Genomic DNA, 27,763 nt, shown 5'->3' with positions numbered 1-27,763 from the left:
AGCATGTGATGAGCTGGGATACAGTAAGTGTTTTAAAGACAAGTTTCAAACACAAAATTTAGATTATCACAGTCAAACAATCAGGACAACAGGTTAAAAGTGTCTGATTCCCCCAAATCATATGTGGGGGATGATTTGTAAAAGATGGTTTTGAATTCATATTGTCAAGTTACCATCTGTCTTTTACACAGCTGACCTACCAGTGATATGTTAGATCATTAGATTCCCATCATTGTGTCTGTGAGAACAGACTTAGCATAGCTCGATTAACACACCTAGATAATGTGGTTGCAATCAGACTTAGGGCTCTAATTTCATGGCGCAGCACAGGGGGTGCAAGCCTGGTACACCCCACACAGCGTTAATTTCGCCAATTTGACAATTTGGTAGACTGTCTGCGCAGAGATGGGTGTGACGGCACGCCAGGGGGAGTTGACGGCAGATTCATGTTGACGCAGTGACAATTTTGTGCAAAAAACAGTGCAGAAAGTGCGCTGAAAGCTCGCCAGCTCCAACCTGGTCTATTCTCAGCGCAAAGTGGAGCGCACCCTCTGCAGCTGTAATTTGGTGACAGGCGCACATGTGCGCACATGTCAACAAAGCCTCAGAGGCAGGTTTCCAGAGTGTCAGGCACATTTTGATGCAGTAAACAATCACAGTAATCACTATTTAATGTAACTGTCTGAACCAGCATATACATTTATATCTATATTAACTGTCCCGTCACATCTGATGTCAGATTAAAGCCGTTTGTCAAAATGGAAAGTTAACCTGACGGCAGCTGGAAGTTTGATGCACATCTTACAATTAAACAATAAACAGCCTTAAGATCTGATACTGAGTAAATATCTGGTTCTCTCATTTCATTTAATTCAAAGAAAAGAGGGAGAGAAAATACAAAGAAAAAAACAGACAAAATAAATGTTTGTCACTCAGGATTTACCCGTGATTTCCCATATTTCTCTCTTTTAGTCTTTATTTTTAACGTGATCTAAAAAGATGGAGTACATTATTGTGAGGAGGATGAGGTGGAGACACTGGGAGAGTATACAGTATATCACCAAAGGCTCTGCTTGGCGATGACAAACCAGGAGTGCAGGTGGATCAAAAGTATTCTGGATGGATAATCCAGCTGTGTACCTGCCTCTTCATTTTGTACTTCTATTAAAGACAAAAGAACAGATTACATCTGTCCCGGGAACTGGCCCACATGGTGATGCATTTCGTGTCCTCCGATGCGCCCCGCTGTCCATTCTCCTGCTGCAGGGACAGCAGCTCTGACCGTCTCCGCTACCGGGTCTTTCCAGCACACTGTTTCCGCGGTGGGAAACAGTGTGCGGGGGATCACTCAGATCAATCAGACGCTGCGCCTCGGCCGCAGCACATTTCAAGGCGAGGAGGGACGCTCATTTGATTGGTAAAAACAGCGCTCGGCTGTGTTAAACCCACTCACGGCTTTTCTCCTCCCTCTCTGCCATTTGCACAGAGGTAGGCATGGACACACTCCTCTGCACCTTGACTGCGCCTCTCTTGGCACTGCGGGAAACTTGCAAAGTGCGCCGGTCACACCCTGCCCCGCTCGGCGAAGGCCGGCGCAGGGCGCAGGGTGCAGGGTGCAGGGTGCAGGGCGCCTGCGCCTGGGCAGGGCGCCTGCGCCTGGTCTACGAAATTACAGCCCTGAGGTTGGATTAAGGAAGGGGAAGTAGATGACCATGGTTAATAGGGTTATCACGGTCATAAAGTCTATGGCTCCAACACAACAAACACCATGGCACATACTTATATAAAAATATAGAGAGCTACAGCTGCATCCAGCTGGGCTATCATTATTAGACAGTTGTTTCCTTTTTAGAGTGAAACGAAACTAGTTCGATACATATGCAGCTTCACTTATCAAAAAGGGGCACAGCGCCACCTATCGCAGCGGAGTGGGATGTTGGTTGCCAGAAGCTGATTCTCTTTTCTGCATGTATGCCAGTTAAGACCAGACCCCCTACTACGACCTTAGTCGGTAAACTTACTGAGTAAGTCCAATGTCCAGACTGAGTGGGGCAGTCAGACCCTACAGGTTTAACATCGTAAAGAGTTCACAACAGCTTGATTAGATTTGTGAAGGACGTTTTATTTACTGATGAGTTGATTGACAGATTGAGTACACATTATGCATTACAAATACAGTAGACTTGCTGTATTAGTGTTAGACTGCTGCGTAGGTTTTTTGAATTGCCAAAGTGAAACCAAGAGATCCTGATGGCCTTCATCAAAATGAAAGCCCTGTTTTTGGATCCTTTTCACAGCTTATATAAACATATGTCACAAAATAAGACAATAGAAGGCAATTATCTCTTGCTTATTAGAGTATTTGTTCAAGTTGTGAGTCTTTCTCATGTGCTGTTGACACGTTTCGCTAGGTATCACCTGAAAGTGTAAGAATGTAAATAAGTCATGTGGAAAAAGTGCAGAAAAGGTGTTTCCTGTGGCTGAGGGTTGATGCTGTGACTAATTCAGCTGCTGTTCAGACTGTTTATGTGGCTGACTGTTTCCTGTTTTAAAGTAACCAACTGGTGTGCCAAAGATACAGAGTGTTACTGATGCAAGAGTTGATTTGTTGCATTAAAATGAGACAGGGGCATGCCTTGCAATCAATTTTCATTAAACTGAGGGTCTATAGACCCAAAAATACACCTTTGTTTTCTTTAAGCGTTAAACATAGGAAAAGAGAGTTAGTGCACATATTTATGGTAAAACATGAAAATGTTAATTTTCAACCTGATCTTTATAATTATCTCTATGTTGCGCGTCAAGCCAAGCAAATACTGTTACAACAACTGGTTTGAGTACATGAAAGGAAACAAAGAAGTGATGGATCCTCTCTGCTCGAATAATCACTCCTTGTGTTTTTCACAGTAAAGACTTGATCATTCAAAGCCAGGAGGTTTCTCTGCTGAAGTCTGAAGATATTATCAATATATTTGTTTTGCTTCCTTTGTATTATGGTTAAACATGGCTGCAGGTCATCAAAAGGTTTTACAAAAAGCACAATGCTCTTATTGTGGGGAAACACTCAGGACGGTTCGAATGCTGTGGACACAGAAGCAGAACAGAGATCAGAGTGTTCTTTATCTGTGAAACTATTTTTTATCAAGTCTGAAGCAATGCACTACATGTAGGATGTAGGAGTGTCAACATACCACTTGCCGTGCTTCATCAGCTCAATGGCATCGTTGACCTGACTCAGGCTCATGTTGTGAGTGATGAACTCATCCAGCTTCACCTTCTTGTCCAGGTAGGCTTTGACCATCTGAGGCACGCCATCCTTACCCTTGAATCCTGAGTCACAGAGAACATGTATCCCATTAAATCACAGCAGGACAGTCTGTTGATAAGAACTGAAACTGCAGAAACTTGCTTCAAACTTGATCACCAATCAAGAAAAGATGAACGCATAGCCAGGAGTCCAAGGGGTCCTAGGAGCCCTTTCATTCATTATTTATATCAACAACAGAAATCATAATATTTTTTATACAAATTTCCACTTTTATGCTGATGACACCATGATGTTTTGCCCTGCACCTGTTCCAGCTGAACAGTCATTAGTGTCTGATATGGTGGCGTATACCCCCAATAAAATAAATGCTCTTTCAGGGCATTAACCTGGCTCATCCATACTTGCTAAATGATTTTTTTCCACCACTAGTACAGTCTGTTTTCAGCGCTAATGGCTGGATATATGGGCCCTGGCTTTGACAAAGCAACAAACTACTTTTAACACAATCAACAGTATTTTTAAGACTTGAACCTTGTTTTAAATGCTGACAAGACAGAATTCATGCTGTTCTCTGGTAAAATAAAAAATTAAATAAATTTAAAGCCTCCAAACCTGTCATCAATCAGCACTCTTGACAGGATGTAGATTGGCTCCCTTGCGTTTACTACCTTCAGTATCCGTCAGTAAAAATTGAGGCTAAAGTTGGGTTTATCAATCAGAATCAGATCCTGACTTTCTTTTAAAGCTAAATGAAATTTGTTGCTGATAATTTTCTTCCTACGCTTCATCAGAGAGTCTCAGAGGGTTAAAACTTTGGACTTCAAACCAGTTCTGAGTCAAAGTGATGAATAGAAATACTTGACCGGGGTATTCCTTGATTGACTGACTCTCACCCCCAAATGTAGTGCCCTTCCATGTGCGTCCAGCTATCAGCTGTATGGGCCTTGCAGAAAAGTCGTGCAAGTCTGTCCAGCCAACAATCACGCTGACACCCCAGCCTTTCACACAGGATTCCAAGGCACTGCGCTGGATGGACAAACAGCACAAACACAGAGGGATCCAATGGAGGAAACATTTGCTCTTGTAGCTTCATGATATTTTCTTCAGAACAGATTTGAAATATTATCCAAATCTTCCTACCATGACTCCCACATTCCCAACACATTCCAGGGAGAAGTCCACTCCTCCATTGGTCATCTCAGACAGGACTTGGCTGATGGGTTTGCTGTGATCCTTTGGATTCACAAAGTCTGTGGCGCCAAACACCTTGGCCTTCTCAAACTTCTCTGGGTTGACGTCAACAGCGATAATTTTCTTTGCTCCTGCAAAATGGCAGCCCATGACTGCAGCCAAACCCACAGCTCCCAGGCCAAACACAGCACAGGTAGAGCCAGGTTCCACCTGAAATGAGATGTTATTTGTTTACTCATAGCACCAAGGGTTAGATTTCAGGCCAATTGCAGTTGTAACTCTTTCTCCTCCTTCTTTACCATCATCTTGCCCAGTGGCGGACTGGGACTGAAAAACAGCCCGGGTCTTTGACTTTGGCCATCGGCCGACTGGCAGCACCAGCCATTCTGGTATTCTCCAAAAAGTCAAGATGACCAGTCCACCCCTGACGTCATTAGTCTTAAAAAAAATGCCCCGACTACCGGCTGATTAGGGTCTGGAAAACTCCAGCATTTCCCAATGGCCAGCTCGCCCCTGGTCTTACCCCTATGTCTACCGATTCCCTTTGGCCCTCTGTTTTTAGAGCCAAGGGGGCAGAGCGACTGTTAATTCACTACCAAACTGACTTTCATAGCTCGAGTAGCTTATGCAGCTCCTGAATGCAGCTTGGCTGTCTAATCATTGATGAAATGCAGTTCATTGTGGTAAAGTCCATTTGCTGTGAATTTGTCACCTTGGTCTGATATTGGTGTAGCTATGATTAGCTTGTTGCTATAGCAGCGTTGGGTAGATCTTTATAATGGGCGATTTTAAAAATACAACCAACAATTCAAAACATGACTAATATTTATATGGAGTAGCAAAGGATTGGATATCTCACAGGAAAATACTGATATCATGGGAAACTTGTAGTACCCCTTGGTTTTAAGTGAGGTCCTTGTTTGTCTTCGTTTCAAGGGCTGTGTAGCTCCTCACCTTGGCCTTACGGACAATTGGAACACCACTTTACAAGACATGTATGAGCAAAACCAAGGGCTAGTGGTACAACTGGGATTGGCCCTCAATGCTCCATCCAACAGTAAAGTTCAGCTCTCTTGTAAATTGAGATGATTGACCTGTAAAAGTCTGATACTGAAGGTTTTTTTTACTGAGTGTATTGAACACCAACAATATACGTTAGACCATTGTTTACAGTGACACATACAAACCTTGGCAGTATTAACTGCTGCTCCAAACCCTGTGCAGACCCCACATCCAAGGAGACACACTTTGTCCAGAGGGGCAGCTGGATCAATCTTAGCCACAGCGATCTGGTTTACCACGGTGTACTCGGAAAAGGTGCTGGTTCCCGTAAACTGAAGCAGCTTCTTACCCTTACAGGTGAACCTGGACTCTGCCGCTGCCATCACATCATAGCGGTCAGCAACCCTAATGAGAGGATTCACTAAAATTAGAAGTGCTCATGATGATTCATGATAAAGTTTTTCCTGTGTTATGGAGCTGAATCTTGAGATTAGATAGTTGTGAATAAGTGCTGTATGAAACTGGATCACTAATTAATTCCATTGCTTCATTCAGGCAAAATAAATAAAATGTTGACATACGAATGGCATTAGGACCTCAGTGAAATAGATCTTATATATTGTGATATAGGAAATATGTGCTCACCATCCCTTTTCACACTGGTTGGTCTTTGGGTTTTTACAGTAGCGACACTCTCTGCACTGGGAAATGAAGAGGGGAATCACAGTGTCCCCTGGAATAATGAAACCATGTGAAAGTCTCACATTATTTCATTTATGACAAAGGAAAACTGTTGAGTTTTGGAGCTGCCGCCAACCTGTTTGGAATTCTGTGACTCCAGGCCCAGTGCTCTCCACAATACCAGCTCCCTCATGGCCCAGGACTGCAGGGAAGCCGTTGGGATGCATGCTTTCAAAGAGATGATACAGGTCTGTGTGGCACACCCCGGTTGCCACAATCTTCACCCATCACCACACAATGAAAATATCAAAATTAATGTTTGTTAAAATTTAACTGCTAACTCACAGACTGTGTACCAAATGTTGATTGAGTGTCTGTGATGTCACACATTGTTTTTGACATCCTGAGTTTTAAAGGCTGTCGTTGTTGGGAGCAGTATTGGGTAAAGCTGAACTCAGCCTAGTTTGGTTCAAGTTTGTAGGCCATGCAAATGTGGATCTGATAAAATATTGTTGCACCTACAAGAGCAATGCGTTGAAGTGCTTTAAGATGAACGTAGGAAAAGAGCAAGTTCAGTGCTGGCTGGGTTATGCTTTCTGCATGAATGTGAAGCAAGGAAATGAGACATGCCGAAGTATCATGAGAGAACACGAGTGGCTCTTATAGTTTTTAACACATTCCCAAACTGCAGGGGGCAGTGTATCACATATGCATGTCTACCACAGTGCCAAATTGGAGTAGAAGAAGCTTTTTATACTGTTTACAACATTCTTTTATTTATTTATTTATTTTTTGGTCAATTCCTCTTCTCTGCAGAGTTAAGTTGCAATTTCTTATCAGGAATTGTTCATCACATGGTTGTTATGGTGATCTCTGTGTGATGAATGTCAATAGTTTTTGTACTTCCGACACCAGGGGGCTCCTGTCTGCACGCCTCTGTGTGAAAGTTTGAAATTTTTGGTTGTACGCAAAAGCAGAAATGTTCTGCTTGAAAAAGACCATGCAAAGGGACAAGGCTGCCAGATGACATCGTTTGTCTTCACAAAGTTAAGCAGACCTTGCAAACAAGTCAAGCATAAAACAAACTTGAGGCTAACTTAAGTTAAATTGAGCAGTATTTTTGGGAACAAAAACCAAATTTTCAACATAAATATGTTTGGTAGGTTGGAAAGTTTTTTTCACACTAGCTCATAACAGTCCCTATACTGGGGCTTGGATGATATGCTATTTTCACGATTCGGTTCTATATTGTTTTGTTTCATTGTGATTCTTCATTATTTATAATTTTTGCGATTTTTAGTACATTAGTACATTTTTAGAACATTTCACCCTCTGCTGGAGAAAAGTGGTAATTTCTTTACAATCCAGTTTATAAACAAACACTGAAATGAAGAACTTGGATTTAAATTGTAAAAAAACAACCAACCAACAAAAAACATTTTTTAGGACAAAGAATCCCGATGTTGATATTGTCAAACAAAAAAATCCCAATATATTAATTTTCCATTTTTTCTCCTACCCCTGCTTTAAACCTACTCCATCATGCAGTTCAGAGAAAGGCAGAGTTTGTTTCTAATGTTTCCTCACTCTCAGCGTTGCAAAACTTCAGAGACCGCCTCTTTCTTTCTCCAAACTGCATGTGGGTGAGTTCTCATGCCAGGAACTTCTTACTGAACCTTTGTTCTGCTTGGAAGGAAATCAACATTGTAAGACATGAATTTTCTGTTTGTGATATAAACTCCTTTTTATCTCCTGAAGCTTTACTCTGCAGAACAAGAACAATGCTGTTTTTGATCACGGCAAGAGTTTTGATCTGTTTTTTTCTACAACATGTTCACATTTAAAAACACAAACCATGAACAGCTAATTACAACTGAGGAGTCAAATGTTTCTTCTTTTATCTCCCTTTACTGGATTTTTATTTTACAGATGAAAGTCATTTTGAGAAAACTAGCCAACCACACACTTGCATCAAAAATTTAGCAGCTGAAACTTGGCAAAAATCAGGCCGATAGAAAAAGATGTCCTGGTTCTGTTTGTAATTGTAATTGATTAAAAAAAAAGTTCACAACTTTTTGCATTTTATTTGTTAGTTTTGTGTGCTTTGTGTAAATGAAAACTTGATATCTGTTTTTTTTTCTTTCCACAAACTCCCCAGAACTCTTTAAGCTCTTGATTTACTATCAGCTATATTTGTTTGGTTAAAATTGGGGTTAGTTTACCAAAGCTGATATGCACTGGGGCTAAGTATAAACACAGGTTGAGCATGTGCAGGTGCAAGCCCTGAAAAGGCATCATCTCTCACCTTGATGCGGACCTCATCGGCCTGGGGTGGGGCGACCTCGATCTCCTCGATCACCAGAGGCTTGTTGGGTTCCCAGGCCACTGCTGCCTTACACTTGATGACCTAAATGGCAGTGACACTGCTTTAATCTTATACCACTGGTTGTTTTCAGGATTGTACTGTGACGCAAATATTTGGGGTAATGATTACTGTTGCACTTTTTCATGAGGGTTACACAGTTCAATGTTTTTTGTTAATCTAAAACAGATGTTTCTAAAATGCTAACATTAAAACAAAAGTTTCAGGTCCACAGAACGCATTTGAAAAATATCTCCAGAAACAATAAATTTCAATGCAAATCTTTACAGGTTACAGAGAAGTAAATCTGTTATCAATGGTTTTTTACTCATCTGGTTTGCATTTAAGTGTTCTTGGATTTTTCTGTTATTTATTGAACTTTCCTTTGGGAAAAAAGATTAAATTCCTGAACTTCTTTTTTTTTTTTTGGCCTACCAGCCACTCATCTTTTGCCAAAACACACAGTTGCACAACACTGTCTGCATAGCTTCAATTGGAAACACAGGATTTCACTCAGTTGGAGAAAAAGAGACAAAAAGGTCAATTTATTTTTGAGAAATGTGAAAACGCATAAGACTCGCATACACTCTGACACATAAACTTTTACAACACTGCACATGAGAACACTACAGTAAATTTAAGCTAGATGTGGGTAATTACAATCCATACCAATACACTGTAATGATTTAAAAACTTTTCGATCAATGTTTGATCATAACAAACTAAACTTGAAGACACATGCAATAGTTCAATCACCCTAATGCACATATAAGTACTCCCATACTGAATTATGTACCTACCTTACCAATTGTTGCCATTTTTTTCCGCAGATTTAAACTGATAGGTGAGCAGTAAAAGAGCTACAGAGCTGTAAAGAGAGGAGGAGACGGCTTAGAGTGGATGTTTAAATACTGCTGAAAGAGTTGCGTAAAATTTGGGATGGGAAGGGGCCAAGTTCCTCCCGAGTCCAGATCAGAGCATTTTTTATTGTTAAGTCAGCTTTTCACTCCAGTTCACTCCCCCATTCCTCATCCCAGACTGAATTTATCTTGTAGATTCACTGTTATCCTCTGGATCCAGAAAGTCTGTTGCTCCGAACACCTCAGCCTTCTCAAACTTGTTTGGTTTGACTCCAACAGCAGTGTTTTTTTTATTTGCCCCTGCAGTGTGGCAGCCCATCACTGCAGCCAAACCCACAGAGCCCAAACACAGCACATGTGCATCCTTTCAGCCTGTAATAAAACTGTTCTAGTAATGTCGCCTCAAAAAGTCCCATTAAAAAAAAAAAAAAAAAATCTAATTTCTGTCAGATGTCAGTGAAACTACATTAATATAACTAGGGGAGACTGGGAACAGTTGTAACATTTTTGACATTTCTGTTTCTAACTCTGAACTCTTTTTACTGTCTTTAAACTGCTGCACAAACTACCTACAAGTGTCTACCAATAAATGACCAAAAATGCCTGTGCAACACAAACAGGAAATGCATGGCATAATCTCAAAAACAGGAAGTAAAATGTTACAATGGGCCTTATGCACAATCAAGCATGGTGTATGTGTGGTTAAGAACTGGGTGGCATGTAAACTTAGAGCGCCGTTCTACTGCATGATGATGTTAAATCTCTGTCATCAAATCATTCAAATTGCATTTTGTCATTGCTGTTTGGTTAACATTAATAGTTATGTTCGCGTTTTTAAATGTGGCCTGGTTTTTTACCAGCTGAAGGGGATTACGTGTGATCGTACATAGGTATCCTTTTCAAGACGGGATGACGACTCTTTCAGCCATCTCTAAACCACTGCTGTGGTGTAGGAGAGATATAATATGCTGAATGGACTGAAAATGAATCTCTTGTGAGGAAATTATGTACATTTGTTGGTGTGTTCGGTGATGAAATTTGATATTCTGCTGGAAAAAGTTTTATCGATGCATGCTAACCGCTAGCATACTAATAGATTTCCCGATGTACGATAGCATCAAGCTAGCACCAAGTGCCCCGTATCCTTTTTAGTAGATTAAGAGCTATATAACATGTTGAATGGATTAAAAATGACTCCCGTGGGAGATCATTATACTTGTTGTGTGTGTTTAGGGATGAATTTTGATAGTCTGCCGGAAAAAAACAAAGTTTATTGATGTGTTTATTTGTTTATTAGTTTATTTGAAAGGATCCCCATTAGCTGACGCCAAAACTACAGCTAGTCTTCCTGGGGTCCAGACAAAACATACACAATTTACATTGTCAATTACTCATAATTACAGGGGAAAAAAGAAAGAAATGACAACACTAAAAGCACTTGAAAAAAAACAAACAAAAAAAACAATAAAATTGTGAAAAACTACATCCCGTATGTGTACTATTGGTTAGCATATCATTGCAATTTCCAAAGTATTCCATAGCTATTTTGGTAGATTAAGAGCTATACAACGTGTTGAATGGATTCAAAATGACTCTCTTATGCAAGACTATTACACTTGTTTGTGTATTTATTGATGAAAAATGCTATTTTGCTGGAAAAACAAAGGTTTATCGATGCATGCTATCTGCTAGCATATATCTCGTATGAGAGCTCTTTTTTCCTTATGCTTTCATAAAATTACCAACATATGAAGTAAGATGTATTTACACAAGATTACATTAACTTCCAAGTATGATTAACCTGAGGTTCTCAAATTTAAACATGAAAGTAAGTCTTCTAGCACAGGCTAGCTACTGTTCGCAAGTTACCTGCAAAGCTCCAAACAAATCAAAACAAGCACATTTTAAAGCCTCTATACAACTTGCTACATGGTGTTGTACTAGATAGCTGGAAGATTCTCTTTATATCATTAACAGAAACTTTAGACAACTCCAGCAATCACCATATTCATTTAATCTCTGCCATCATAACACCGTCTACTGTCACTTTCTACCTCTTCTTTCGGTAACCGGAAATGCCCTTGCCGCTGCACGCCAAAGCGATGAAGCGATCTGTCTGGGTCATTTGTAACGTACCTTGAGGTGAAATGTAACATGATAAAAAACAGAACCAGGACCAAGACTTAAGATATTGTAACCTTTTTTTGGTTTAAAACTTTGAAACAAAATTTTTGTGGTTCTGTAGAGTTCAGAGCTGAACCCTATAACGCCTGCCAAATGGTTAAGCTGCAAGTCAAAGGGTTTGACTTTATTTTTTGGATCCATTTCACAGCAGATATACACTACTCACAAAAAAATCTATATTTAAACTTCAGATGAAATTTCGTAATGCACCTAAAATACTCCTGAACCCCTAGAGGTGAGCTTTATTTGACTGTATTTTAACATTTGCTGCATTTGATGCTAAAGTACACACAACAAGTTATTGAGACATTGACACTTTAATAAATTGTTTGCGATGAAGAAATTACAGTTTCATAGTTGTACGTAAAACCTGTATATTAATGATAAAATATCACTGGAGCGGGGACTTCTTACATTTTCCAGAAATTTCACATGCCAGGTAAATATCCATAACTTTTTATGAGTGGTGTATTGCACCAAAAAAGACAATAAAAGTTCATGATCTGTTGCTCATAAAGTCTTTGTTCAAGTTATGAGGTAAAAGCCTTTATCACCATGCAGTTGGAAAGATTTCACCAGGAATACTGGTGCAAAGTGTGTAAAAGTGTAAGACTGTAAATATGCTACAAGGAAAAAGAGCACAGGTAAGGTGTTTACTGTGGCCAAGGGTTGAACGCTGAATCTGTTCAGACTGTTTATATGGCAGACTGTTTGCTGTCTTCAAGTAACCAACTGGTGCACCATGGACATCCGGTGATGTTCATACAAGAGTTGATTTGTTGTAATAAAATGAGTCGGGGACATGGTTTAAAATCATCATCATTAAACTGAGGACCTATAGACCCAAGAATACACCTTTGTTTTCCTTTAAGGGTTAACATAAGAAAAGAGAGTTAGTGCATATATCTTTGGTGAAACATGAAAATGTTAATTTTCAGTCGACCTTTTTGATGAACTCTACATTGCATGTCAAGTTAAGCAAACACTGTTACAACAGCTGGTTTGAGTGAATAATAGGAAACACAGAAGTGATGGATCCTCTCTGCTTGTATGATCACTCCTCGTGTTTTTTACAGTAAATACTTATTTGTTCACAGCTGGTCACCATTCAGGAGGTTTCCCAGGTTTCTTATTGTGGGGAAACACTCAGGACTGTTCGAATGCTGTGGACACAGAAGCAGAACAGAGATCAGGGGGTTCTTTATCTGTGAAACTGTTTTTCATTAAGTCTGAAGCAATCCACTACATGTAGGAGTGTCAACATACCACTTGCCATTCTTCATCAGCTCAATGGCATCGTTGACCTGACTCAGGCTCATGTTGTGAGTGATGAACTCATCCAGCTTCACCTTTTTGTCCAGGTAGGCTTTGACCATCTGAGACACGCCGTCCTTACTCTTGAATCCTGAGTCACAGAGAACATGTGTCTCATTAAATCATAGCGGCAAAGTCTGTTGATAAGAACTGAAACTGTAGAAACTTGCTTTCAATCTTAAGAGAAAAGCAGCCAAAATGTTCGTGTTCAGAAAACTTGATCTCTATCAGCTGCTAGCAAGCCTTGAATGCTTTGACTTGATCACCAATCAAGAGAAGATGAAGGCCTGACTAGATCTTGATGGCTTGACAAACTTCCACTGGTTCAAGCTCCCACAAGAACTGAATGACAATAGCATAGTTAGGTTGTCCATCAACAGCAGTTTGAATCTTCAGCCATAACACCCAGGAATGAGGGTTATTTTTCATTCTGGTTGCCAATCTTAATGTCTACGGCCCTCAAAACAGAAGGAATTAAATTTTAATAAAATCTTTTTCCAACACACAGTTTTGGATAAACTTCACTCTTCTCGGTTTTTCTCAATAATCACATTATAAATCTGTGTAAATTAACAGACACTGATAAAGATGAAAAACCACCTGATAGGGTGAGGTACATTTCTTTTTCTGTTTTAGTGAAAACTGAATAAAGTTAAAAAGAAAAATCTTAAGTTTTGGTGCCACTTTTATCATCTAGAAAATCCGTCATAAATATTGGGCTTGTTGAGGTTCACCCAGGTGGAGGTGCTAAAAATATGAAACAATGCTGAAGAGCTAAAATCTGCTGTTCCTCAAGTGTACGCTTGAGGCTGGCTCCAAACATACCAAAAGTTACGCACCAAGCCAAAAAAAAAAAAAGCCGTTTCACAGCAGAAACAAACACATTTTTACAGTCTGGTTCAAGAAATGTCTCCTCATGTGAAATGTCACATGTTTTGTTTTTTCTCACTCAGTTTAGAAGATGTTAAGATCCCGAGTTCAGTCATCAGCATGGCCACACCAGCCAGTTTGCTTCAAAACTCTGATTCAGGAACAGACAGGCGACGTCAGGGAGACAGCATCCATTTATCGCACACAGTTTATGGGTTGGCCCAAAAGGCCAAACACCAATGAAATCCTCCATATTTGACTTGTTAAATCAAACTAATATTTAGAGCCTTAAAAAGTGTTTTTTGGCTGAATATTTTTCATCCTGTAGTTTGGCTCCAATGTTGAATCTGTGTTAAACAGACCTTGCACCTCAGTGTTCAAAGGACAGCAGTTTTTGGATTGATTTTTTCATTGAGCCATTTGTGGTCAACTCTTTGTGAGGATGAGTGTCTTTTAAAGTAATTAGAAATATATAGCACATAACTTCATCAGACAAAGAAGGTTTAAACTTTGGACTTCAAACTTGTGTAATTCAAAATGATAAATGGAAATGTGACCAGGGAAGTGACATTAATACCAACACTCTTTCTTTGTGATTGACTGAATCTCACCCCCAAACAAAGAGCCCTTCCATGTGCGTCCAGCTATCAGCTGTATGGGCCTTGCAGAAAAGTCGTACAAGTCTGTCCAGCCAACAATCACGCTGACACCCCAGCCTTTCACACAGGATTCCAAGGCACTGCGCTGGATGGACAAACAGCACAAACACAGAGGGATCCAATGGAGGAAACATTTGCTCTTGTAGCTTCATGATATTTTCTTCAGAACAGATTTGAAATATTATCCAAATCTTCCTACCATGACTCCCACATTCCCAACACATTCCAGGGAGAAGTCCACTCCTCCATTGGTCATCTCAGACAGGACTTGGCTGATGGGTTTGCTGTGATTCTTTGGATTCACAAAGTCTGTGGCGCCAAACACCTTGGCCTTCTCAAACTTCTCTGGGTTGATGTCAACGGCGATGATCCTCTTTGCTCCTGCAGCATGGCAGCCCATAACTGCAGCCAAACCCACAGCTCCCAGGCCAAACACAGCACAGGTGGAGCCAGGTTCCACCTGAAATAAGATGTTTCTTTTTTACACATAGTGCCTGGGGTTAAGATTTTATGTTCCATGCAACAATAAAGCTCAGATCTGGGTATTAGACACCATCAACATACATTTAACCATTGCTCACAGTGACATATACAAACCTTGGCAGTATTAACTGCTGCTCCAAACCCTGTGATGACTCCACACCCAAGGGGACTCACTTTATCCAGAGGGGCAGCTGGATCAATCTTAGCCACAGCGATCTGGTCTACCACAGTGTACTCAGAGAAGGTGCTGGTTCCTAAAAACTGCAGCAGCTTCTTACCCTTACAGGTAAACCTGGAATCTGGTAACGCCATCACATCACAATGGTCAGCAAGCCTAAAGTGAGATTTCACTAGAATTAACTTCTGCATTTTGTTCAGCTGAAGATAATCAGCTGAAATAACACTTTGGGCTCTAATTTCGTAGACCAGGCGCAAGCGCAGGCGCACCTGCCCTGCGCTGGCCTTTGCAGTGCTGACAGGGCGTGACCAGCGCATTTTGCAAGTTTCCTGCAGTGCCAAGAGAGGCGCAGTCAAGGCGCAGAGGAGCGCAGAGGAGCGCAGAGGAGCGCAGGGGTGTGCGTCCACTCCTCCCTCTGCGCAAATGGCAGAGAGGGAGGAGAAAAGCCGTGAGTGGGTTTAACACAGCCGAGTGCTGTTTTCACCAATCAAATGAGCGCCTCTTCTCGCCTTTAAATGTGCTGCGGCCAAGGCGCAGCATCTGATTGGTCTGAGTGATCGCCAGCAACGTGGAAGGTATGCTGGAAAGACCTGATAGCGGAGACGGTCAGAGGGGCACATTGGAGGACACAAAGCGCGTCACCTTGTGGGCCAGCTCCCGGGACAGATTTAATCTGTTCCTTTGTCATTAATTGGAGTACAAAATGAAGAGACAGATACACAGCTGGCTTATCCATTCAGAATACTTTTGATCCACCTGCACTCCTGGTTTGTCATCGCCAAATAGCAGAACCTTTGGTGATATACTGTATACTCTCCCGGTGTCTCCACCTCATCCTCCTTACAATAATGTACTCCATCTTTTTAGATCACGTTAAAAATAAAGACTAAAACAGAGAAATATGGGAAATCACGGGTAAATCCTGAATGACACACATTTATTTTGTCTCTTTTTTCTTCGTCTTTTCTCTCCCACTTTTCTTTGAATTAAATGAAAAGAGAGAACCAGATATATACTCAGTATCAGATGTTAAGGCTGTTTATTATTTAATTGTAAGACGTGCATCAAACTTCCAGCTGCCGTCAGGTTAACTTTCCATTATGACAAACGGCTTTAATCCGACATCAGATGTGACGGGACAGTTAATATAGATATAAATGTATATGCTGGTTCAGACAGTTACATTAAATAGTGATTGCGGTGATTGTTTACTGCATTAAAATGTGCCTGACACTCTGGAAACCTGCCTCTGAGGCTTTGTTGACATGTGCGCACATGTGCACCTGTCACCAAATTACAGCTGCGGATCGTGCGCTCCGCTTTGCGCTGAGGATAGACCAGGTTGGAGCTGGCGAGCTTTCAGCGCCCCCTGCGCTGCGCCATGAAATTGGAGCCCTTTGTTTGAATACAAGTTAAAGAAGGTCTTTATTGACCATTAAATGGCCTCAAAGGTGCAGTGTGTAAAATGGGTGTATTCAAAAGTATACAGAGATCAGAGACTGGATCATTTCTTTGGTGAACTCTCTTACAGGTAAAGCGATGGGAGTCTTCCAGAACAAAGGGCAGCTGTTTTGCAAGATAAATGTCATCGTCCTTAGAGTTTTTACACACTTTTAACACTTTCCTTCTTTCCTTTCTTCTTGTGCCATTTTTTCAGCAAGTGCTCAGTACAAGCAGGGAATCATGAATTCATAGATACACATTGCTCTTATCAGCCCGTCCATTTTTTGCCAAAACATGGTGAATGCACAGTGGTGCAGCGGTTAACTGTGTTGCTACAAAGTAAGATGGTTCCTGGTTTGATTTCCTGGCCATCCTGTGGCTTGTTTCTGTGTTTCCCCCACCCAGTCCCAAACATGCTCAGCAGGTGAACCATCCTCTCTTAATTCCAATAGGTGTAAGTGTGTGCATGAATAGATGTTGGTCCCTGTGATAGCCAACAACCCGCCTAGCCAAATGATAGCTGGGATAGGCTCTACCCCTAAAGGGATGAACTGGTAAAGACAATGGATGGATAGAAACGCAAGGCTGTCAGGTGGCATCCCCCATGGAACAATCTCATTTTGAGTTAAAAAACAAACACAAAAACAACTTATATTATCAAAATACTGTACAAAATTACAATTACTCAAGTTAATTTTGACCATGTTTGTTTTGCCAAATGCCACTTAGCACAATAACACCTATCTACCCTTTCTAAAATTCTACAGTTTCATTTAGCAGATAATTTTGTCCAAAGCAACGTACAACACAAGCAAGAAAGTAGACAAAAGGGAAAACCTTGGTGTGACAAATTGCCTTAAGTTACATGGCCACAGGTGCTGCCATTAAGTAGCAGAAGTGCTCTCCCCCACCCCCTTAAAAAAGGACCCCGAAGGACCAAAAGGAGAAGGGTTAGATTAAGTGCCTTATGTTCCCTGAACAGGCAAGTCTTCAGACATCTCTTTAAGTAGAAAGGGACTCTGTGGATCGTACAGAGTTAGGTAATTCATTCCACCAATTGGGCACAACTGAGGAGAAGAGTCTGGCTAGAGATTTAGAGCTGCGCTGGGCCAGAACACCAGGCTTCTTTCACAAGCAGAGGGTAGTGGGCCAGAAGGACCTGGATAGACCTGGATAAGGGACTCCTTAAAAACTTTGCTGGTAGATGAATACATTTTTTAAAAGAAGAAGAACATGTGCTTACCATACCTTGTCACACTGGTTGGTCTTTGGGTTCTTACAGAAGTCACATTCCCTACACTGAGGGGTAGCCAGGGGAATCACAGTGTCCCCTGTAATTTTAAAATAATGTTTTGATGTGAATGTTTGAAATAACAATAAGCAAGATGACTGACATGAATTTACAATCTACAAACATGAGGAAGACATGATAATAAGGTCAATGAAGTTGGTTCGCTAAGCTGTGACAGACCTGTCTTGAATTCTGTGACTCCAGGCCCAACACTTTCTACGATGCCCGCTGCCTCGTGGCCAAGTACTGTAGGGAATCCGGCCGGGTACATGTTTTCAAAGAGGTGATGCAGGTCTGTGTGGCACAGCGCAGTTGCCTTGATCTGGACCCAGAAAATGAACACATCAGCAAAAAGACAGTCAAGACCCAGAAATACTTGAGTAGTTTTTTGTCTTTATGTAATATATCAGTAGATCACAGTTAGCTTAATCCACTCTGAAGTTCATTATTTTGCTCAGTATTTTTTTGCCCATGTAAAGGCCTGGGCCACTGGTTTGTGATTCCCTGGGTGAAAATCACTGACAACATCATGAAAGCATGGATCCATCCTGCCTTGTATCAACGGGTCAGGCTGCTGCTGGTGGTGTAATGGTGTGGGGGAGGTTTCTTGGCACATCGCACCCCTTAGTTCCAACTAAGCATGGTTTAAAGTCCACAGTCTACCTGAGTATTGTTGTTGACATGTTCATCCCTTTATGAGCACAGTGTACCCATCTTCTGATGGAGACTTACTGCGCGAAGACGCTCCATGTCACAAAACTTAAATCATTTTAAACTGTTTTCTTGAACATGACACTAGCCACGGTTACATGAGGAGTTTTTCGTCTTTCCGAATGGAATCTTTCTGAAAGATTTTTCCGCAAACATCAGTAAACATGGAAAGGAATATTCCAATCTCTGGTCCACATGCGCAGCTAAAATCAAACAGAATAGTCAATGGGGCATGCGCAAACAAATGTAAACAAACATAAACATATTGAGGAACGTCTCAAGCTGTGTCTTACGTCATATCTGAGCATGCGCTGAAAGAACATACCCTGAAAACTTTCCGTTTGAGTGGATACATGATACCTCAATTGGTTTGGGGAAAGAAATATTCCACCCCTGTGAAACCGATTAAATGTCCATTCGGATTGGCACTTTTCTTTCAGAATGAGGTGTATACAAAGGTTAAATTCTTTCTGTTTGAGCAAATAAACCAAATGCAAGCGTAATATTTGGGTCCATGTGTACGTGGCTAATGAGTTCCCTGTTCTCCCATGGCCTCCACCGTTCCCAGATCTCAATCTAATAGAGCTCCACTGAGATATGGGAGAACAGGTGATTCACATTATGGATATTTACTCAAAAATCTGCAGCAAATGTATGATGTTATAGGGTTGTCGATATGGTCAAATATCACCGTAGAAGGTTTCCAGCACCCTTCTGAATGTGTGTCATGAAGGTTTAGGTCGGTCTTGAAGGAAAAGGAGGGTACAACCTTCTAACAAAGTATACCTAGTAAAGTGGCTAAAGAGTGTGTATATGTATCACTCAAAAATGATATGTCACATGTGCAGTTGTAAGGTTTTAAGCAGACATATCTCACCTCGATGCGGACCTCATTGGCCTGAGGTGGTGAGACTTCAATCTCTTCAATCACCAGAGGCTTGTTGGGTTCCCAGGCCACAGCTGCCTTGCACTTGATGACCTAGATGGCAGTAAAACTTCTTCAGTCCCACTGCTTCTTACCAGCTACTCTGTCAGATAACACTTTTTAAAAAGAATTCTGACAATTATCATGCTTAATTTGAAGTGCATTTTACATAAATGGATGAATAGCTTTGTCATTGCACAGGTTTCAGAGCAATGGAATTACATTTCAGCAGCGTGTGCAGCGCCCCCCAGTAGCCTTGTAAAAAAAAAAAAGACTGCACAGAGCACTCAAAACATGAGGCAGGAGAAAACTTCAGAGAAATAAGACAAGGCAGGAGAGAGGAGTGCAGACATGCAGCAAAGCCCCCTGCTGGAAATGAGCCAAACTGCTCTGGTACAAGAACAGAACATTACTGGCAACTGACCAGTGGAGCAGTAACAACATTCACACATGCTACTAATAAAAATTAACACAAGAGCAAAATAATCATTTTCAAACCATGTCTGTTTTGTACAGAATACACAGACAGGCACAGAAGTTGATGTAAAAACATAGTAATAAAGAAAGTAGAACATTGTTTCTTCTGTGTCAGGTTTGATCATACTGTCTGAGGAAACAAAGGACCACAGTTGTAAATGGAAATCTTGTGTCGAATTAAGTACCTACCTTACCAACTGTTGCCATTTTTTCCAGCTTTAGGTTAAAATGAGGGCTGAGATGTTAGAAAGCTGCAGGTCTTGGTCGAGAGGAGGGGAGATGTTGATGTAGATGTTTTAGTATTGTCAAAAGAACAAGCAGTTTCATACAAGTCCATATGGGTGGGACATATGTTCTTTTCTTTTCAACAACTTATCACGTTTGATTTGGAGCCCCCTATTGGGAAACTGGTACCTCATATATTTTCTGTATTGTTCTGTACATGTTTGAGCTGTGTTTTTTTTCCACTTCACCAGTCAAACATACAGAGGTGGAAGAAATTTTTTTTTTTCACCTCAAAATTTGTAAAATAGTGCATCAGGGATCACTCTGAGGTCTTCAAGTGCAATTTGTTTAAACAAACCCTAAAAAAACCCATAAAAACTCAAAATGGATTGGTTCCGTAAAATACATCAACATTTTAAGTTTTGGGTCATACTGGTGCCAGTAATCCACTAATGAAGGCCGTGCTTTTTAACTTTTTTTTTGGCTGTGCTTAGTGTATATAAAGCCAGCACATTTGAAAGTTCTTTAGAAACAAAAAAAGTTTTAAACACGGGACCTAACACAGGAAACACGCCTGAAGATACAGACACTCAGCCAGGAAGGGTAAAGCTACTACCAGAGAGCCAGGAGGTGTAGATGCAACCCTTCAGCAGATATACAAACAAACCAACAGCTTGGAAGATAAACCAAGATCTGAGCGTCCAAGGGTTTCTTAAGCAAGAAATGACCACATCCAGATCCACGTATGAAGGGAAAACCACCAAATGATATCAGGAGCTTTAGCAGCGGTGGTCAAACCAAATTGGCGTCCAGTGTTCTACCCACTCTGTACGTGGACCGCTTTAGATCATGGCTCAAGGTCCTTCAAGGCTGTCCAAAAAAAACCCTGATCAATGAGACAGACACATACCCCTTTTCCACCAAGCTGGTTCCAGGGCTGGTGCTAGAGCCGGTACGCAGTTGGCTCAAGTGTGAACTGGTTAAGAACCATTTGCCGTTCCACAAACAGGTGCCAGCTTATTAACTTATCTTCTTCTTCTATTGTTTCGCTTACCCCAAACTTGTCTTCATACAGATAGCGCTCTTCCGTGTTTTTACTCTGCTTTGGTTGGTCAATAATCTCCCCCCTACCCCCTGACGTAAGCCCGTAGCCCTTGATGTAATGTGGTTCTTTCTGCTGGCCCAGCAAAGATTTGGTGCTTGCCAAGCACCAGCTTTGAGAGCCAGCAACCCGTGCAACCAGAGAGTGCACGGGTGCAACCCCACAAACACTGGACAGCCAGGGACTGGAAGAAGATTCTGTGGTCAGATGAGTCCAGTTTCCAGCTTTCTTTCGATCTTCCTCCTGCTAATGTGAGGGTACCAGGCCAGGAGACCAGGCCAAGCATTATCTCCAGTGTGTATGTCATTAGCCCCATTTCCACTGAGTGGTTCAGTTCGTCTCTGTACGCCCAAATTACCAACCCATACCATCCCACTTTTTTGGTACCCTTCTGTTGGGATGCCAGACGTACCGATTCCAACACAGAAGGTGGAGCTAGAAACACTGCAGTTCGTCGATTGGTCAAAAGAATTGTTGTTTACTGTGTGACAGTGGCCGCTTTATTTGTCCTCATGGCACACAGCCTTCTCTGGAACGAAGCTCGATTGCGCTTTGTAACAAAGAGCCACATGCCAATCACAAAGTAGACGAATAGCTGGATTTCTCCCATTGTTGCTCTTTGTTTACTGTTTCTTCTGCATTGGATTTATTAGCAGGGAAAATTAGCATCACTCTGCCATAGCTTAATGCTTTTACACAGCTGATGTGGCCATCTGCAAACCACCTACCAAGAGGAGAACAGTTGGGTGTGGCAACACAAACAGGATCATGCTTTACCCATCCAACCCGTACCAAAGTGTACAGATCCATACTGGACCGCTTGGTGGAAACTGGACCAATGTTTGCCCATTTTAGGATCTGGCTGTACTTAAAAAAACCCTCTCATTACACTTGCCACATAATAAGTTCAATATTAAATGTGCTGGTTCCCATGTACAGATGGCGAGCATTATAATGATAACAATAATATCTTGAATTCATAAAGCACCTTTCAAGGAACACAAGGTCACTTTACAACAGTAAGAAACATCATGAGTGATAAAAGGATGTAAGATTATGAAGAAGTCTGACGTAACTGAAGTAGTCATACTGCTTATCTGTTACAGGCCAGTCTTGAAAAAATCGACAGCAATTCAGAAAACCTTGTTTTAGTGGTTTAATAATCTAATCTGACTTCATGGACATGGTTAGCTTAAGGTAGATATGCTGATGTATTGCAAAGAGTGCATTCGTTTTTATCATCAAAGGCAATGCAACAGGTTAAAGTGGGAACATTTCTAGGTCTGTTTGAGACAATGAAGTACAACAACAGTTAAGACTGTCAAGCAAACAATCCAAGTGACGACAGGCATGAAAAATCATTTTTTTAAAGGCACTGTCCCAGAGAGCCATCATCTCTGATCTGTGGTAACATGCAGTTCACCACTGAAATGGTTGCCTCAGTTTTTGGCACACCAGAGCAGTGTTAACAAAGGTGGCTAGTTCAAGGGATAAACACATTTCTTAAGGATCTCCATGTTTTTTTTAAAAAAAACCCTTATGCTTCAAAGAAGCCACTGTATTTCTTACAGACCTAACAGTTGTGGCCAAAAGTTTTGAGAATGGCACAAATTTTGGTTTTCACAGAAGTAATTTTTCACGATAGGGAATGACTTGGAATGTCATTTGCAACTCATTTGTTCACTCATCACAATCTAGAGATAGTATAGATTTAAGTGGTGGGAAAAATTGATTCATTTAACTAAGGATTTTAAGTTTTAAGATATTTAAATAAGGATTCCTTCTTTAAAAATTGACTTTTTTTCTAGCAGAGAGCAAAATGTTGATTTCTGAATCACATTTGATGTGCATTTTTGGGATAAATATGGCTCCAAAAATAGTCTGTAGACAACATCTTCATCACTGTTTCACAATGTCTGGTGTTAAAGAAGCAAACTAAAAATAGATATTTAAAAGAAAAGAAAAGAAAAAAAAAACAATCAAAACAAAAATATTGAAGAATTGCAACTTAAGACTGAATCGGCAAAGATTCAAATCAGGAGAAAACCCTGACAAATTGCCTCTATAAGAACTGAAGCAGCAAGCTTTGTGAAAACCAAAATTTGTGCCATTCTCTAAACTTCTGGCCATGACCGTAGACCCAGGACTGAACAGATTATTCGTTGAAATATCACAACAGGATGTTCTTGATCAAACTTAAACACATCAGAAGAAACAGAAGAGAGATTAAATATAGAAAAGCTAAACAAAGAAATGACAACAGCTTCTTTAAGACACATCTTGGGGTTCTTCATAGTCATAGTTTGATGGTGAACTTGCTCTAAATGCCCTCTTTACATCATTTCATCAATTTTTTTATGTGCAAATTTAAAAAGGATTCTGACAGACATTCTGTTTCTACAGTGATGTAATAACCCCTCAAAGTTTAGCACATGGACAATCATTTCTGTGAGTGTGACTAAGGTTTTTAAAACCTTTCACACATTGGTGGCAGTAGAAAAACACAAGGTCCTCTCATTTAAAGTAACAGCAACCATTAGTGTGGAAAAAAAAAAAAAACTAGAACCTTCCATTAACAAGGACACATAGGATAGATTTGATTGGAGTGTTTTTCATGATAACATTCAAAAAGGTCTGATCTAGCAGAACAGTGTATAGAATTGCAAACTGCGGGCTGTGGAGCAGCCTCAGTGACTAACTCTGACAGTACATGCATTATTATGAGGAATGAGTGGTTATGTAATACTTGTCAGTGTGTATAAAGGCAAGATTAAATGTACACAAGTGGGATTTTCCTCTCCCTCCTTCTGCTTTTACAGCTGCCTTGATTTGAGAGTGTTGTCTTACAGCTAAGTAGAACAAAATGTACAGTTAAACCCAAAGTACAAAAGGCAAAAGTGCACACTGTCATAAAAGCTCACATCTATGCTCGCAAGCACACAATCCTACCCCCCTCTGATTAAGTTATTAATGACTTCTCCGTCTCAACAAAAGATAGCACTTTGTTTTACAAGGCATTAGAACAATGTTATCTGACACAGCAATGAGGCTCTTACTAATAAACACACTGAGGACAGGGTGGAAACACAGAGGAGGTGGATACACAAGTACATGAATATATTTTTTCAGTTTGTTTTTGTAACATAACCAGGGATGTGATTAAACAAACTGAACTGAAATTTGGCAGTTAATGGTTTCCAAACAAAATAAAACACAGATCTTATCAGTGCATTACCATTTTGAAACATACTACATTGATAATGCCATGTAATGTAACAGCAGAGACAAACAAAATCCAAGTGTAACAGATGGCTGTTGTTAAAATTCACCCAATATGGTGAATTCATTTCTGTTTTGGCACTGTTGTTTTGAGCGAGAGCTGGTGCTAATTCAAACAGATCAAGTCCTCAAGCTGTTGTAAGTATTTTATATTTTATTTCATTTTATTTTATTTATTTACTTGTCTTTGTATGGCTTGCACGAATTTTAAAAATGCTAAGTAAAAGCTCACAGTCGCAAGCATTTAAAATGTAACCTACATCCAACAAAACAATTTATAAAATTGTTTAACATCTTTGGGAGAGTAGTTTTTTTTCTTCAATGTAGATAATCGAAATGATGATTCTGTTTGCTACTTAATTTGCCAGTAACCAAAGTACAAAGCTTATAGAACCAGGTCATTACCCTTGTTTAGCAGTCATTAGGGGAATGGATGAAGGAATTAGTATTCCTGTTTAGATAAATAGTAGTATTATATGAGGTAAATGGACTTCCTTCATGAAGCTCCTTCTTGAAGTCTTTGGACCAAACAACTGATGACAAAGACTTGCATGGAAATGGAAAACCTGCTTCTCAGTATATACTTCAAAACCCAAGGAGGTTTATGGAACAACATGGAATGACACGGAACGACATGGAATGATATGGAATGATAATATTTTAGTGTGATTAAATGAAACTTGGTTTTGAGAATAGTCTGTCAAGTCAGGTTTAGAAAACCCAATTTTTTTGAGACCATACACAAATTTTCAAATGTGTAGAAAGTCTAAATCTTAATTGAGAACCCTTGAAAGGAACCCCTCATCCAAAGACATGTTGACCTTATTATCGTGTTAACATTGCAACTGTCATTAGCATAAATATCTCTTTAGAAGACAATAATAGATTTTAACATTTTGAGACCACAACCACCATTGGTCTACTTCCCATAAACTCTCTCTGTATGACATGTCCACAGAGCCTTTCCAGTTATAACCACGGCTCACAACTTTGTAGATAATGATGATAGAGTTACTTTTATTGAGAGCTAAAACAATGTTATCTGTGCTTCTCGTGAATTCTAACTCAAGGGGGGGGGGGGGGGGGGGGGGGGGGGTACCTGCAAAGTGTTCTGGTTGATCTGACAGGTGGACAGCTTGGTACTGCAGTTCCAAACAGGACAGGTCGTGCGTTTGTAAATGACTCTGTAGTAAAATATCTTTCATTACTATACAGCTGATGAAACACTCCAGAGTCATATGGTGGTGGCCAAAATTATGAAACTCCTTGGCTTATTTAAAAGGTTTCAGTTAATTTGTTTAATTGACCGTCAAAATACCCAAATTAAACATCTACAAAGTCATTGTTTTATCATGGCTCTCTTAAAACCATATGTTGGAGCTATCACAAGGAGATTTAGGTTCATTGTCCTTATAAAAAGGGACAATGAAAATGGCCCCCTCAAGTCTAGAAACTCCACCCCGACCAGAAGAATTTGGGCAAGTTATAAAATAAAGTGGACAGATCTCCTGAGCATCCAAAGGAAAGCCTTGGTCTTGAGGTAGGGATGTCCCGATATTACATTTTCACTTCTGATACGATACCGATACTGAAGCATCGAGTATGGGCCGATACCGATATATTTATCGGATACGACATCAGCACCAAACATGCATACTTTTATTACTTATTTTGTAGTACGTCTGTCATGTTAGTATGTCATGTTAGCTTACAGCTCTCTTCTATTCTATGTTAGAAAAGGCTTGATTAAGTGATATTATTCAAAGAACAGTAGTCAGCAACAGTAGGTATGGGGAAAAACGGACCTATTTATTAGTAACCAATGGGTAACAGAAACTGCTGATATCGGAGATTTTAGATGCATTCCGATACGATACCGCTACTTGTTTATTTGCTGATATCGGACCGATATCAGATATCAATATCGGACTGGGACACCTCTATCTTGAGGTACAGAAAACATTGTATTACATTGGTGTTAAAGCTCTCACGAAATATACTGACATTATGCAAGAGACGTGCAGCTGTAACTGCTGCACAAGGTGGAAAAAACAAATATTAAAGTTCAAAGTGGATAAAGACAGCAGGACCCACTTCATCTGATATTTGCTGAACTCAGAGCAACTATCTGCATGCTTCATGATAAAATAAGCTCAGTGTCTTCAGATCTGTCAGGCGTTTTAATAATTTTGGTCACCACTGTATGTCCTGTCATTTAGAGCAGTGGTCCCCAACCCCAGACCGTGGACCGGTACCTGTCCATGGGTCAATTAGTATTGAGCTGCACATAAAAAATACTCAACTTACATTATCAGGGCTTGAAGCAGGAAAAAATCCTGTGCCTGAAAGCGGGGGTGGGGGGGGTATTTACTGCGTTTAATATTGTTTTTATCAATAATAATAATAATAATAATAGTAATAATAATAATAATAATAATAATAATAATAATAATAATAAAAACAACATTAAACACAGTAACACTAATTTTTTGTTCACACAAACGGTCAGTCAGCGATACAGCATAAGTACCTGTGGCCATCGCTTCTGGTAGGGTCCACAATTTTGTTGTTGGATAATTATGTTTGATATGATCAAGGCGGATGATGAAATGCTAAAGTTTACCTGAAATAGATTTAAAACCTTTTTAAATATAAATGACCCCTGTGCACACTCAAATAAAGACTACCTAAATCAGGTATTCAGCTCTGAAATGGTTGTGCTCCTTAAATATGAAAATATGCAGACTATAGAAACAAAGTAATTAAAGGAGGAGCATAATATTGCATTCAATGAAAGTTGTGAAGGTTGAAGATTAATTGAAAAAATAAAAACTAAACTGAAAAAGCTTTCTAGAAACACTGTCTACTTTAATATTTATTTGCAACAGTAATTTTTCACTAATAAACTAGTACCATACTTTCTGGACTACAAGTCACTTCGTAGTACTATCATACGTTTTTTGAGGTCGTATCAGTCAAAAAAATGCGTCATGAAGACGAAAATAACGTAGGCCTACATAAGTCACACTGGACCATAAGTTTCATTTATTTAGAATGATTTGGTTTGTTTACAGTATTTCCAGAGTAAACTTTTTACATATAACTTTTAAAATGTTTGTTTATCAGGAGGTTTAAATACTGTTCCTACGGCTTCTCATATCTATGATCAGTTTCACTTCTCTACGTGTGCTCCTGTCTTCTCCTCCTCCCCTGCTCTAGGTGAGTGTTACTGGTGAGAACGGTGCACTGTGAGCTTAA

General features: G+C 40.2%; 2 protein-coding genes across 2 annotated transcripts; both read right to left on the bottom strand.

The window, feature by feature from the left end:
- Positions 1-2,066: 2,066 nt before the first annotated feature.
- Positions 2,067-9,606, bottom strand: LOC141806379 (alcohol dehydrogenase 1-like). Its single transcript, XM_074691872.1, has 9 exons — positions 9,305-9,606; positions 8,448-8,549; positions 6,279-6,420; positions 6,107-6,194; positions 5,647-5,866; positions 4,409-4,669; positions 4,162-4,294; positions 3,192-3,330; positions 2,067-3,081 (listed from the first exon to the last, which is right to left on the bottom strand). Exons 1-9 carry the CDS (start codon positions 9,320-9,322, stop codon positions 3,048-3,050), a joined length of 1,137 nt encoding a protein of 378 aa, XP_074547973.1. The 5' UTR covers positions 9,323-9,606; the 3' UTR covers positions 2,067-3,047.
- Positions 9,607-12,254: 2,648 nt separating this feature from the next.
- LOC141806468 (alcohol dehydrogenase 1-like) lies at positions 12,255-20,106 on the bottom strand. The gene is made up of 9 exons (XM_074692020.1): positions 20,089-20,106; positions 19,375-19,476; positions 17,967-18,108; positions 17,739-17,826; positions 14,989-15,208; positions 14,591-14,851; positions 14,344-14,476; positions 12,815-12,953; positions 12,255-12,711 (listed from the first exon to the last, which is right to left on the bottom strand). Exons 1-9 carry the CDS (start codon positions 20,104-20,106, stop codon positions 12,678-12,680), a joined length of 1,137 nt encoding a protein of 378 aa, XP_074548121.1. The 3' UTR covers positions 12,255-12,677.
- Positions 20,107-27,763: the final 7,657 nt, after the last annotated feature.

The sequence above is a fragment of the Halichoeres trimaculatus genome, unplaced genomic scaffold (assembly GCF_033239565.1).
Source record: "Halichoeres trimaculatus isolate MK-OKI-2021-1 unplaced genomic scaffold, fHalTri1.1 fHalTri1_scaffold_17, whole genome shotgun sequence".
Lineage (NCBI taxonomy): Eukaryota > Metazoa > Chordata > Actinopteri > Labriformes > Labridae > Halichoeres > Halichoeres trimaculatus.
Note: the sequence above shows the minus strand (reverse complement) of the source record. Positions and strands in the feature narration are given on the sequence as shown.

Coding starts and splice junctions, on each gene's coding strand:
- LOC141806379 (XM_074691872.1), bottom strand. Junction 4,670..5,646: donor CAGCAGTTAATACTGCCAAG/GTTTGTATGTGT, acceptor ATCTCATTTCAG/GTGGAACCTGGCTCTACCTG. Junction 3,082..3,191: donor CTGATGAAGCACGGCAAGTG/GTATGTTGACAC, acceptor CTGTGTCCACAG/CATTCGAACCGTCCTGAGTG.
- LOC141806468 (XM_074692020.1), bottom strand. Junction 15,209..17,738: donor AACCAGTGTGACAAGGTATG/GTAAGCACATGT, acceptor ATCTCACTTTAG/GCTTGCTGACCATTGTGATG. Junction 12,712..12,814: donor CTGATGAAGAATGGCAAGTG/GTATGTTGACAC, acceptor CTGTGTCCACAG/CATTCGAACAGTCCTGAGTG.